This window comes from Hypomesus nipponensis, chromosome 15, assembly GCF_054491055.1.
Source record: "Hypomesus nipponensis isolate SF chromosome 15, ASM5449105v1, whole genome shotgun sequence".
Taxonomy (NCBI): Eukaryota; Metazoa; Chordata; class Actinopteri; order Osmeriformes; family Osmeridae; genus Hypomesus; species Hypomesus nipponensis.
This window is the reverse complement of record NC_140375.1, coordinates 3,656,721-3,670,390: the sequence shown is the minus strand read 5'-3', so window position 1 is coordinate 3,670,390 and position 13,670 is coordinate 3,656,721. Positions and strand designations below refer to the sequence as shown.

Below are 13,670 nucleotides of genomic sequence, written 5' to 3'. Positions count from 1 at the left end.
ACAAAAACATACATAAATGACACAAATGTTACAAGAATAGTACATTTTATTTGTCTTCATGAAACTTACAAAACAGACAAGATAACATAGTTTGCATTTTAGCATCAGAACATCTTCAGTGTAGAGAGCTGAACACTAAAATGTAAAACCATGATTGGAATACAATCACACAACACATTACCTACTGTAACAGAGCTTTAAATTAAATCCCAAGAGTAACACGTTATGATATCACCATGATGCTGTGACTTAATGCAATTAATAAATGGTATCGTCCTTAACAACAAGTATAACAAAGGCCACAAGTGAGCTTGGATTGATGTAATGTGGTACTTGCTTAAAACGCAGGCTTAAAACGCATATAGTACGTATATTACGCTTGCTTAATACGCATATATATGTATATATATATATATATATATATATATATATATATATATATATATATATATATATATATATATATATATATATATAATAAGAAGGTAATAAAACATTTACACGGCAATATCACTTCCCAATTTTTCAGTCATCTACAACTATTAGCTGTTGGCTAAGAAACTATGTCATAACTACATTTGATAGTACTTTGTTTAGCAAACTGCAAATTGCTGGAATTGCACCATACATTTACTATAACTATTACCTTGGCAGGGAAAATTCATCAGGACTGTAATATTAAGCAGGACCATGTGTTAACCCAGTAACATTTGTTAAACTGATTAAAAGTTGATGGACCAGCAGCATTTTGGAGGTAACATTTTAATTACCAATCTGCATGAGTCACAACAGGATGAAATGAGTGACTCAGCCTTACATATATTTTGAATATTGGTGAAACATAAATAGAAATCCAATATCTTGAACCTCAGCTGTCCTTACAAAAAATATCTACTTTTTCAAACCAGACTCATCTTATCATGCTTGTCTCCCCCAACAAATATTATACACTACATATAAACACACATTCATACAATGGTTCCTAAATTACTGTATTGCACCACAAAAAGAAAACATATTGCATAGGATGTAAGCTGTTAACCAGCTCCTCATTGCCCAGCCAAAATACTGTAAATATTAAAAAACAGCAAAAAAGCTGGTATTCACAGCCACAGTGTAGGAGTAAGCCACGTTTAACTGGTAGAAATGTTCGTATTGAGCTCAATAAGTAAATAGTTTATTGGCTGCAAATGCACCAAATGAAAACCTTTTTGAAAACCATTTCAAATTGCAAAACTTCTGCAGGTCACCTGGCAATTTCCTCCATATAAATTGTGCTTTTAGATTATTGTTTTAAACATTGTTACCCAATATACAGTATATATTGTGTATGTATATCCGCATATGTATAATATACACATACTGTAGTTAGCATTCCTGGCTCTCGCTGCAGGTAGACGTGAGTCCAGCTTTGGACAGGAACAGCTTGCCGCTGGGACAGACGCACACTTCATAGAGCCCCTGAGCGTTTCCAGACACCCCTCCTTCAAATGTGGGAAGCCTCGGCATGCGGACGGTCTCGGCCTCCAATATCAGCTACACAGAAACAAGACAAGCAGGGGATTAGTCCAAAACATAAGTCAGACTGATGACAATTGTGAAACTATTTAGCATATAATGGTCTCTTTTATTCCACAAAATAATGTTGTCATCTCACCAGTCCTTCACTAGAGTGCAGCAGAACATCCATGTTGGAAGCAACCTCAATGTTTCCTGCCAGAGCTTTGATATTAACCCCCTTTGGTGCGTCCATGCTGAGAAACCGTGTTGGAGACTCCATTCTGCAAAAACACAGGATAGCAAAATGCAACAGAAGATGCATTTTGATCTTTATACAGTACATGACTGTGTGCACATGATCCTCATTCCACATTTACCTTCAGCAAAAAAAGCAATTTGTACGCTGCACAAAGGCCACTCTCAAATATTTCTTGGTGTCCAGTCAGAACTCTTTGTGTGGCATTGAAACAAATATAGCAGCATGAAATGTCAGGTGGACAAAGTTTCAGTTACCGAACACGTACAGTGTAGTGCACCTACTCAACAACAGCAAATGGACTTGACACTTACAGCAAATCTTTGAGAGGCTCAGATTTAAGTAGGGGCGTCTCCACAGAGTGTTGGAACAAAGCCCCCTCCGGACCTGAGGAGAAAGATGGACGAGTGGGTTCAAATGTTGGTCATCCTGAGGTCGGCAGGCAACATTCCTCCATGAAAGTCAGCATTGTGTGTAGACCAGATTACAGCTGGTTGTATGTGTCTCAGCAGCCAACTGGTTCCCTAGATGGATGCCAACTGGTGTTAGTTGGAGGAGGATTACAGTCACCTCCAACCAGCAGGCTTGAAGGACAGAGTGTGTACTGGGATTTCATTATGGAAGTGACAACCCCCTTAGTTCAACTAATGACATCTTTATTACCCTCTGCCTGCGCCAATTGTGGCATGCAGGGTAGCAATGCTAAGCTGGCATGAGGTTATGTGATCTATCAAGCCTGAGGTGAGTATTTTAGTCAATGCTACTAGTCTTTAGCTTTAAGTCCCTGGACATGCATTGATTTACTGTTGCTTTGGTATACAGTAGGTAGGTTCTGTTTCTTAGAGCGTTAGCACCATGCTCACAGAAAGTGACTCACTGTCTGTCAGTCACTGGGTGTAGAACCCCCAAAATAATGAAGCTATCAGTGGACAGTCTACTCTGCTAATTAGCACTGACAGCATGAGGTCATTGACCTCCCATCAACACACAAACCAGACACATAAAGACATCTAAGGAGAAAAGAGGCTACTTTGATCTGGAAAAGGTTGCTGTGGTTGTAGTCCGCGTTTCAGCATTTGGTTAGATTTGATTCAGCACGCGACAAATCGGATCTAATTATAAGCTTTTTAAATTGAAAATACATCTTTCTGAGACAGTCCTGTCTTTTCTAGTTGAATGAGGTCTATTCATTTTCAAAGACACCTTGGCTCATAAGCTTGACAAATATCCAAATGGCATGATGATAAATGATTACAATACATGAAAGACCTGTTTCTTATTATTTTCTAAGACAAGATCAAATGACTAACTACAAACAAACCGTAAACAAACATAAACAACATTGTGGAGGTAGGTATTGATGTACCTGTGACACGTAGCTTTTCATTCCTGACCACAACCTCTTTGGCATCAGCAGAAAACAACATCCTGTCATTGTTGGAGGTGACAACCAAATATGGTGTGTGTCCATGTGCCTCACCTGGTCCTGGAACACAGATATCACAGTCGAGTGACGAATAGGACTCTATCATTAGGATCTGGTGAAACATTTGAAAGTATTTACACTTCAAATATACTTTCACAAATTATAAGTGTAGGAATGATATACAGAGATCTAATAAGTTAAATATCATAGCCTTAGTTATTCATTCTTCATCTTAATTCTTGTATAGAGGGTGAGGGATTGGAACGATCTTTCTGAATGACCTTTGCCTTTAGGCGGAAACAGGCCACCTGGTCTAGTCAAGTCTCTAACAACAAGGAACATATACAGTAGTTTCTTCATGTCCTTTGTATTTTATGTTCTAACAGGATTGTGAGCCACTGCAATTTAGCCATTTATTACCCATTTCATTATGGTACATTGCTGTACAAACCCTGTATGACTGTCGTAAAAAGTGCACAAAGAGCAGTCTTGGTAAGCCTTAGGGTCTTTGTGTAATAGATAGGCCATACTTACACTAATGGTGGAAAGTGGAATGGTTGATTAAATGGGGTTCTAATGGGAGTCTGACAGATAATGAAAGGATAGATGTGTTGTTTGTCACTGTTAATCTCAGATTAGAATTTGCTGCAGGAAAAGTTCCATGAATGACTTTGCTGTAGACCTCATATATCATTTTAATACCATCCTTTGGGACAGTGTCTCCCAAGGGATGGTGTTTGATTCATTTTATGAACGTTGCTTATGTGTGTGTGCGTGTGCCTTCTCACCCACAGAAAGGCTTCCTGTAACATCTCCATTGTCATTGCGGGCATTGAGAGAAACATTTTCCGATGAGTGCACTAAAAGAGACGAGTCCTACAAAAAAGCTGGGAGTTAGAAACATCCTCGAAAAATGTACATTCCTATCAGATATCAAATGGAAAAACCAAGTGTTGAGTTAATTAGAAAGTTCTATTCAGTAGGGCGAATACACTCTTTTGAAATATACCTCAATCCAAGGGATACAGGTTGTACATCAATAAACCCAGAATCTCATTAGAAACTGTAGCATCAGTAAAAGTGTCAGTCATAAATGCAGAATACACTGCATTTTTTACGAAGATCATAAAGACAGAGCTGGAGGAAACAACCACAACATGTAAACAACTGCAGCAGTGTTCCCATCTGATGCTGGAGGGAGCGTCACAAACTGTTTCTCACCGCTAATATCCAAAAGGTTCATACTGAACTTGCTGTTCTGTGTGCACAGGGGGACTGCCAAAGCATGTTCACTTCAACACATTTTCAGCTTTGCCACGACTGTCAAAAATGCAGCTTCCAAACATAACACCCGAGGAAAATTGCTTGGATGCATGCAATTACCTTGAGTTTAGCAGAATTCCTACCCTCAACAAACAATCAACTTTAATAGCAATTGTTTCTCGATAGCAGGAGTTCCACCTGACAGATTGTTGAATTCAATGTCAAACCCATTCTGTGTAAGTGCTTGAGGAGCTGTGTGTGTGTGTGTATGTGTGTATGTCTTCCTGGGTGATTACCATACCTCTCTAGAGTGGATTTCTTGGGCATATAGGGGAAAGAGGAACTCAGACTCTCCATCCTCCAGCCGCACCCCATCGGATGTTACTTTCAGGTATCCCATCCCCTCCTGAAATGACAACCACAGCAGAGAGATCAGCACCGTGATCAGACAACACATGGCGGTGACCCACAGTTCTTCATGGCAAACACAAAATCCATGACTATATAGTAACCCCTTTAATGGACATTCTCTGTTGAAATGTTGTAAAAAAAATAATCTTGGACCAGGCTCAATCTTGGTAAGGAAAAATGTACCAACATCTCTCTCATTCCAACTCCACAAATGTTATGATTATGAGCGGGTGAACACCAATGGAGAAATGATCCAGTTTCAGTGTTTGAAACAAACTCCACAGAGGTGTAAAATTAAAAATAAACAAATAATTGATAACGCATGTGCATTAAGCCTGGCAGGCTGAGGGCAATGATGCCTTATATGATGGAGATTATAATGGAAAAGCTGTGATAAATCCAGTGTCTTGCCCCTCAGGGTGCAATGAGAGCTATGGCAACTGTAAGAGACATGTGGCCGCGCTCTCCATGGCCACTGGCTGAACCAGGAGGAAGGATCTGGATGTCTGCTCCTCCAACACATGGATTGGGAAGGGTATCATACAAGCCACACTGGCCACCTGGAGTGAGGCTCATGCTCGGATGTTGATTTCACCAGAAAAGGCAAGCTCATAACCTTGGCTATGACTGCTGACCTCATGAGAGTCCAGGGCTATTATTCAAGAAGTCACTACATAATTCATACAACTATAAACTACAAATTTGAAACATATCCATTCCCATGAACAAGCCACATGACCCGAAATACTGGATATGAAATACATCATTAACCACACCGGGAGCAACATGTATCAACAACAAACAAACACGTTTTTGAGCGTCCGTCTTTTGTGTGCGACTTTCTTTGCCTGCGACCGTCTTTTGTTTACGGCCAACGATCGAATCCAAAGCCGTCCCTGGCGACATCAGTCTTACCGTGTTGAACCACATGACCCTGAGTATCCAGATGGTCAGAGCAAAGTTGACCACCAGGATGATGAGGAGCAGGAGGACAAACAGGTAGAGGCAGCGCTTCCTCCAGCCATAGATGCCGATCTTGTAGATGTGGTCGACCACCGGGGACGCCACGTCGGGGCCCCGCGTGGTGGCAACATACTGCTCCCGGACCATCTGTAGACAACAGAGCAACACAGGGATAGCGATCATGTCAATGAACATAATGAAATGTCACTTTTTTTTTTTTTTTACATAGATTGTGTATCATAGAGATGTACTGCAAACACTGTGGTCTCTAGCTTCTGTATAATAAATAGCCTAACGTATACTACTTGTACTGTACGTACTCAATACACGAATCCCAATTTTCTATGTCCTTCTACTTCACTGAATCCTTTTATGGCCAGTGTGTCAAGCACAGTGTCTGCTCTTTACAGTCTTTTTCATTGGCTCATGCTCTGATCTGGGGGATATCTGGCTCCAGCACTGATGGAAAACTTGAATACATTTCCACTAGTTGTGGCTGAGGGCAATAGAGAGGCAGAGAACGCCCACTTGTTACACTGGCTTTTCTCTTACAACCTTAACCCTTACACTCTCTTTCAATCTGCCACAGCGTGTCATCGTGACAGAATTCTTTCTTAAGTAATGCTTGCCCGCACGCCTGTCTTGATGCATGTTTAAAAGGATCAACGCATCGGGGAGAAGACTGCTCTGTTTTTCTCATTGCAAAGACGAATGGATCTGTGTGTTTGGCCTCAAGCTGTTTGAAAGTGTTTCCCCTGTTCCGAATGGATGGATCATATGACACGGACATAACTTGAAACCACAGTAATAGATTTTTATAAGGAGCTACAGGAAATTCTCATGGCTGAGCATGAGGAGAAGCTTTTCAGACTCCAGGGCCTCGGAGACAGGACAGATCTACATGACGAATACATGCTAATGGTCAAATCTTCCTTTCTTCAAGCCCATGCCAGAAGACAACACCCGACTGTGGATAGAAGGGGAACAAAAGCCCTCTGGAAGAGGATTGTTGTTTTGAATCTGGAAGAAGTGCAGAATACTAGCCTAAATGTGTTTGTAAACGCAGAACAGTAACAATGGCTGTGACTTGAACCATTGTTTATGAGATGCATGCTGTGCCCACACTCACAAAAGTATGGCAGACACCTATCCACTAAATATAGAAGCAAAACAAGCATCTCGATTCCCAAAAGGTACCCCTGTTCACTTTATACACTCGCTGTGACATCTTTCTTTGTCACAGTGAAAGTAAACAAACAGCAGTCTCCTCTACCAGTGATTCACACCAGGCTGGGATGGGACTAGCAGCTTGTGCGATTTGCATATGGACAGATGCTGTGTCTCTTGGCCAGCATAAACATGGTTTCAATCATGTTTAAGGAGCAACTTCTCATTCAGGACTGTAATTCTTCTATGACATCAACAGATGCTAAGCTAACACACCTCCTCATTGTAATTTTCCATCTACTGATAACAAGGTTACCAAGAAGTTTCTTTGGTATTGATGTGGCTGTGTTCTTTAGTCCAAATACAGTTTAAGAAAAGTTGAAGATTCTTATATGGATGAAAAGAAAGAAAAAAAGCTACAAACCCCTTATTGGAGAGTTTCAGGGATCAAACAGACCTGAAAATATGTGATTAACGAACAGCTGCATTTTGCACCCTCAGCAGATATCCTGGTTACCATGTCAAAGTAATGGATTTTAAAAAGCACACATGCTCTATGCTTGGGTCTTCCTGAGGAGATGTAACAGAGACGATGATAAACGCCAAGTCGCTGCAGCTCCAAACAGCTCATTTCCTGCTGTTTGTGGTAAACATAGGGAACAAGCGTGTTGGCATAAAAGCTCCAGAGTATCTCTCCCTGGCAGGAGCCAGGTCTCCACAGGACCTGTCACAGTGGCACAGCCCAGCCTTGATGAATTAGCCCTTATTCCACGACAACACAAATAATGTTGGTTAAAAATGAGAAACCTTTGGGGGGGGGGGGGGGGGACTTGATAAGGACCACCTTTTTGTATGAGAAATTGTTAGTATTCGCAGTAACGCTGCTCATTGAGATTATCAATCAGACCCGTCTCTCAGACCAAAATCATAAGAACAACCTGCATTTCAGCAACAGTTGCCAAAAAACTGAATAACTCAGTTGAGCGTTTCAGCAAAATTCTGCCTCATAAGAACCCAAATGTATGCACACATAGTATGACCAGTTTCAGACCGGAAACCTGTGAAATATATATGATTAACGTACATACCATTACAACTTAATTAACATGCAATGCTGTTGAAGTGAATTAATGAACAGGGTTGAGTAACTCTGGAATGTCAACTGAACTGAGATGGTAATGAACACTTCCCCACTATCTAATTAATTTAAACAGGTGCATTAAACAGCAATCTATTTCTAAGATGAGGGTGTGTGTGAGAGAGACTGCATCTTTAAAAGGCTTCCACATCTCTAGTTTCAGATACGCCAGTCCAGCCACAGCCCAACCTTGCCATAGCAACCCAAATAAACATTCCTGAAACAAGCTTGCATCTGCACCGCAAGGACGAAATCCTCCTCAAATAGGTTTGGTATGACCAAAATACTTTTTCCTGCCTTTTTGTTACCTCACCTTTGCTGCACATAGTGAAGTATTGGGTCCTGGAACTAGAAAGGTTATTAAAAACACATTGCTGAAGACTTCGGCTTATTTAATGGCTCCCTTGTTCAGAGATGAGGAGTATTGACCCTCACAGGGTTTAACCAGTACCTCTTCATCATGGGCACCCTTTCTATTAACCCTGAACTAGAAATCTTCTCTGACTGCGGCCCCTCTCAATGATGACTCTCATGGCTGATGAAGCACAAGTGTGTTTGTGTGTGTTCCTTCTGTTTTAAACCACCAGGGTCTGACTGTAATTGAGAATCCAGCCTTCTCTGCCCACCTCACTTCAACCTGATCAAATACCAAGCAGAACTTCCAGAGCCTTGTACCAAGTTAGAAATCACTTTCTCAAATTGTTAGCTGGAGGATATGCGCTTATATAGACAGATGGAGAAGAATAATACTCAAAGGAGCTCATATGTGAGCCGTCAGACAGGGGGAGCCAATTGGAAGGCAAGCCCAGGGTTCTCTACTAGAAGTTTGTCTTTCAGTCTGAGCTGCATGTCTTCATGTCGCCCCTCTGCTGTAATGCTTCCCCTTCTAAAAATAGGGTATGGCATTGTGTGCTACATTTAAAAAGAGCCACAGGACACAGCATGAGCAAAGTATAATCCACAGGATGGTAAGAGAGCGCAAAGGGGAAATGGATGTAAGTCATTCATGAGAGTACACAGAGAGTGACTTATTACTATCTTTTTTTGCCATGTCGGGTCGAATCATTAACAGCGCAAGACCACAGGAATAGTAACTTCCAAATAAGCCCCAAATAAGGGCTTTCCTTTGTGAGGTGAAGTAAAAGAAACGACAGCAAAAAACAGTACACGAGGTACACAGCCCACAGACTAAAAGACACACAGGTCCAACTTTAGACTTTAAAGATAGTAAAGTCTTTAAAACAAAACAACACTTGAGAGCAGCCAAGTAACAAAGCACTGAACTGACAAGACGGTGCAGACACAGGGGAAAGAGCATGTTGTCTTACCGTTGTGTGCTGGAGCGCAGTATCCTCACAGCTCCTGTGCAGTTACCAGAGCTTGTGTGTACCAGAGGCAGCAGCAACAGGAGTAGCAGCAGCAGCAGCAGCACAGTTCTCGGACGTCTGTCAGACGCTCAACAGCTGCGTGCCATAAATCTAGCCATGGAACTGCCCCGACCAATCACCACGAGACGGCGCTCCCACTTCCTGCATATTCAATGTTCCTCTCTCCCTCTTTCTGCCTTGGGTTGCCCCTCATCTTTTGATAATCTACTCAAATAATCCTTGTATGTGTAGTTACTGCTTTGACAGTGGGATGGACACTTGAGTACAGTATGCCGAGGGGAACAGAGAAAACACAGCTCTGTCTGGAATCTGGTATCTGCCCTTTGCTTCCATGCATGCCAATGTGAGTCACTGCCATGGCATGGGCTCGGGTCTAATTTGAGAGTTCAGCTATGGCTTTCACTTAGAGTAAGGGAGTTGGTCCTTCAAACAGCTCCCTAGTGTGATAAAGAACTGCTTAAAGAGGGCAGTTGGTGAGAAAAACCAACAGGCTACAACTACAGAGCATTAATAGATTTAGGGGTGTCATTGGATCAGCAGTAGCAAAACAAATGCTGGGTACGTAAGATGTTGTACATGAGAATATCATAGCAATGAGCGCTTAAACTAAATGTTATCAACAGATAAAAACAAAGTGAAGGAAACATTAAAGCAGCCATTTAAGGAAGTTTCATTATCGTATCTTCATGTTGATAGTTTCAAAGTAAAATGTATTGGTAATTACTGTCAATCTGAATGTCAAAGCATTCATTTCGGGACTGGGAGTTGAAACATTTGGTAAACAAATGAATCAAGACTCCCCTGCAAGCAATTTAACCAAATAAAAACACAAAAATAAAAACAGTATTGCATCCAGAAAGGTTATGCCAATCAGACATTGCATCTAAAGCATGTCTCCAAACTGAGATAATACCTTCAGTTGGCACCTTTCACAACCATTAGGTGTTTGGTCTGTGATATCAGTATGATTGGACTGTCGAGTTGTTTCTAACTTGATCTGGCAGTTGAGATCATTACAATTCCCTCACAGAAAAATCCCCCGAGATTGAAAGATTTATTGTCAGAGGAACAACTTGCTCGATGAACTCCAATGAGGACCACTTCAAGACTGGGAGATGAGGCAATCCATTCCAACAACACGCATTTCAGTGTGACACACTTGGCCCGTCTCATCAAGCGACAAACATTCATGAGGCGAATCACAAAGAAGCCGTCGGAATGGGGAAAAAATGATGGGGAAAGTAATTGTTTGGTATTGTCGAGGCATGACGCCAGAGGACTTCACCCTGGCAGGTTGTGCATCTGTCAGTGGGAGCGTCCTGCGGCTTGTTTTCCCGTCGCTGCTCGAGGTAGCGCTGTGCAATGACAAAAGCGACAGCTGACAGCATTCATCAGAAAGCTACCCTGTGTCTCGCACGCCCACAGCTCAAGCCCCTAGCAGGGGGGGGACTGTGGAGATTTGATTTTATTGAATGTCATTACTCTGTCAATAACTCAAAAGCCTTTGGCTACCAGTGACCCCCCATAAAGGCTTCAGCAGTCAGAGACAAACTGCAGCAGGAAAAGCTCAGATGCACCATTCTTGTGAAACTAGTATTATGGAGTGAGGCAGGATGTCTTATTTAGTTTACTGGATGACCAAATTAACAAATACAGCTCAGTTGAAAGCACCAAAATTGGGTTAGAGTACCATTAGACTGGAAACATTGATACTAATTGAACACAGCACAGCAAACGAGCTGTAAACGCATCCGTAGCATGGTGTCTCCCTGGGGAAGTTTCACCCTGCCCACCAATGTTCCGTCTTCAGTCCCCAACACACTTGTTTTGACAGAATAATATCCTCTCAGCCACATCACTGCTTTTCAAGCTACACTCAAGAGCCCATGTAGTCTTTCTTGGAATTACATTTTCAAGCTGGCGTGAAGTAAATGCAGGGCTGAAAAACAAGCAGCACTACCGTGACGATGGCAGATCAGGAGAAAACATAAGTGCTGGCATTTTAGGAGGTGAGAAAGGTCATGGTGGCTGTTGAGGGGCTTTTTCAAGCAGAGACGACCTTGTTCAAGTGACCTTGTAAACACCATTGACTTCATGTAAGCTTGAAATGTTTCCCAGAGGCATTATGAAATGACAACCAATGTTACAATCATCTATACACTGCTGAAATGGTCAGAGGATATGAATAACACAGGAAACACCAACATGTCTTTCCAACATTTTATTCACCTTTCATTACAAACTGATTGCAGGTCTCATACCAGCACAACCTGAAAGAAAAAAAGACCACAAAACTATATATTAGACACACACAAATGATTGCTTCCTAGTCCCAGTTAAATTACAAAAAATTGTGGGAGGAATCTTAAATGGTCTTCAATAAACAAGCACACCTGACACAGATGTTTGTCTCCAGACCTGTTTAAGCCTCCTTCTCCTTCTCAGCCACAGCCTCATCTCCACCCTTGGTGTTGCGTGTGTAGATGATCTGAGATCTGTGTTTGGACACCAGCTTGATCATGCCTGAGGTGTACACAGGAAAACACCATCAGTTACATGGTAGACATTACAACCAGTGAGTGGCCTAAAAATAAACTGATCCAATCGCAACTGACGCACTCCTGCTTTCAATGAATAGAATTGCAAAATTCATGACATCAGCACCATCTTTATGGTGAATTTACTGATATTGCTTACTGGAAGAAAATGCGTTGATAATCACATTTCATATTGCCCATACATCACATGACTTTTGAGGCAGTCTAAAACCTTAAAGCGGAGTATAAAGGTGTGACATGCAGTGTAGTGCACACGATCAATTGACATCCTGATGCCATGCACACTTCATGCCTTCACTCCACAGTGCACTATCCCCATTCTAGATCAGAGGACTGGACTGTTCACCTTTGGCGAGAAGTTCCTGGAGGGCATTCCTGGCCAGAGAGCCTCTGATCTTGAGTCTCTCAGACACTACTGCTGGCGTGATGAGCTTGTAGTTGGGCACTTCCTTGTACAGCTTTTCATAGGTGGCCTTGTCGAAGAGGACCAGGTTGTTGAGCTTATCCCTCACTTTTCCCTTAGACCACTTCTGCTCAGGGGAAGAGGGAAAGGAAGGTTAAGGATGCAAAGTATAGAACATGACACTACTAGCACCTATAACAGGGGGTGTTCAATCCTGGTCCTCAGGGTCTGCTGTCCTGTATGTTTTAGTTGTTCACCGTACTCCAGCACACCTAATTCTAATGAATGGGTTGTTATGAAGCTCGGCAGAAGCCTAATAATAAACATTCAATTGAATTAAGTGTGTTGCAGCATGGAAATGTCTAAACCATGCAGGTCAGTGGGTCCCGAGGACCCTGTAATACCAAGGAGACGTTGCAGGCGTACCTTCTTCTTGGCCTTGCCTCCTGCCTTGTTGGCTGGATCCTTGTCCTTTTTGGACTTCCCTGCGTCCTTCTTCTTATCGGTCTTAGGAGGCTAGAGGAAAGGAAAGGTGACGAAGCACACGTATTAATGCATTGCATCTGAATACATTTCCATGCGCCGCCCGTGCAAGTTTTACACTTGCCGTAGCCATCGTTGACAGCCACCGTAAGTCAGCTAACCTACAGCAGAGCTGAAGGCCGCTAGAGGGAGTGCAGTAGAAATTAGCTATTCTAGCTAATCCTGACTGCTTGATACAATAGTTTTGACATTTCGTTACCCGTTATGTCAGTGACGTGAGCGTTATGCTTAGTAAAACGGAATAGACACGGTGGCCAGTGTTGTCGTTATATAAAACGGTTGTTAAAACGATCGGCTCTTTCCAATTATGAAAAAAAAAAGCCATGACACCATGCAAGCATGGGTTACCAGCAAGCTAGCTCTGTTCAGTTTAGCAGTGGACTATTCCCACTGGTAATGTCTTCCAAGTGGTTACCGAGAAACACAACGTATCAGGGCTGACATTCCCATCATCCCGGTATGTGTAGTGTTCTTAGCAGAGCCGCATATTCTCTTGAACTCAATGAAAACCGTCCTAAAATTCTCACCATGGTATCTCCTCGTCAAGATGTCGGAGTGAAAGGAAGTTAAACCCGTGCACTAGCCCCTTAGCGAACCCGTGCATCCGGAAGTGCGACTGATTGTCCATGGGATATTGAGTTAAATTTTGATTGG

At 42.2% G+C, this 13,670-nt stretch overlaps 2 protein-coding genes across 3 annotated transcripts; both read right to left on the bottom strand.

Annotated features, from left to right (window-relative positions):
• Nucleotides 1–430: 430 nt before the first annotated feature.
• sgcg (sarcoglycan, gamma) lies at nt 431–9,592 on the bottom strand. The gene is made up of 8 exons (XM_084673498.1): nt 9,453–9,592; nt 5,772–5,966; nt 4,747–4,851; nt 3,971–4,058; nt 3,123–3,242; nt 2,071–2,143; nt 1,658–1,781; nt 431–1,536 (listed from the first exon to the last, which is right to left on the bottom strand). Exons 2-8 carry the CDS (start codon nt 5,964–5,966, stop codon nt 1,369–1,371), a joined length of 873 nt encoding a protein of 290 aa, XP_084529624.1. The 5' UTR covers nt 9,453–9,592; the 3' UTR covers nt 431–1,368.
• A 2,126-nt stretch (nt 9,593–11,718) lies between these two features.
• LOC146257063 (small ribosomal subunit protein eS25-like) lies at nt 11,719–13,639 on the bottom strand. Of its 2 annotated transcripts, none has more exons than XM_084675165.1 (5): nt 13,544–13,639; nt 12,900–12,989; nt 12,417–12,600; nt 11,906–12,035; nt 11,719–11,782 (listed from the first exon to the last, which is right to left on the bottom strand). In XM_084675165.1, exons 1-4 carry the CDS (start codon nt 13,544–13,546, stop codon nt 11,935–11,937), a joined length of 378 nt encoding a protein of 125 aa, XP_084531291.1. In that variant the 5' UTR covers nt 13,547–13,639; the 3' UTR covers nt 11,719–11,782; nt 11,906–11,934. The 2 variants fall into 2 exon arrangements, with proteins under 2 accessions (XP_084531291.1, XP_084531292.1); XM_084675166.1 differs by having other exon boundaries at nt 11,931–12,035.
• Nucleotides 13,640–13,670: the final 31 nt, after the last annotated feature.

What these genes read in the sequence shown, in the direction of transcription:
- LOC146257063 (XM_084675165.1), bottom strand. An exon ending in GAGGCAAGGCCAAGAAGAAG is followed by an intron (nt 12,601 to 12,899) that starts GTACGCCTGCAA and finishes TCCCCTGAGCAG; the next exon opens with AAGTGGTCTAAGGGAAAAGT. An exon ending in CCAGGAACTTCTCGCCAAAG is followed by an intron (nt 12,036 to 12,416) that starts GTGAACAGTCCA and finishes TGTACACCTCAG; the next exon opens with GCATGATCAAGCTGGTGTCC.
- sgcg (XM_084673498.1), bottom strand. Translation starts at nt 5,966, where the DNA reads ATGGTCCGGGAGCAGTATGTTGCCACCACGCGGGGCCCCGACGTGGCG. An exon ending in TACAGGAAGCCTTTCTGTGG is followed by an intron (nt 3,243 to 3,970) that starts GTGAGAAGGCAC and finishes TCTGTGTTCCAG; the next exon opens with GACCAGGTGAGGCACATGGA. An exon ending in TGCACTCTAGTGAAGGACTG is followed by an intron (nt 1,537 to 1,657) that starts GTGAGATGACAA and finishes GTTTCTGTGTAG; the next exon opens with CTGATATTGGAGGCCGAGAC.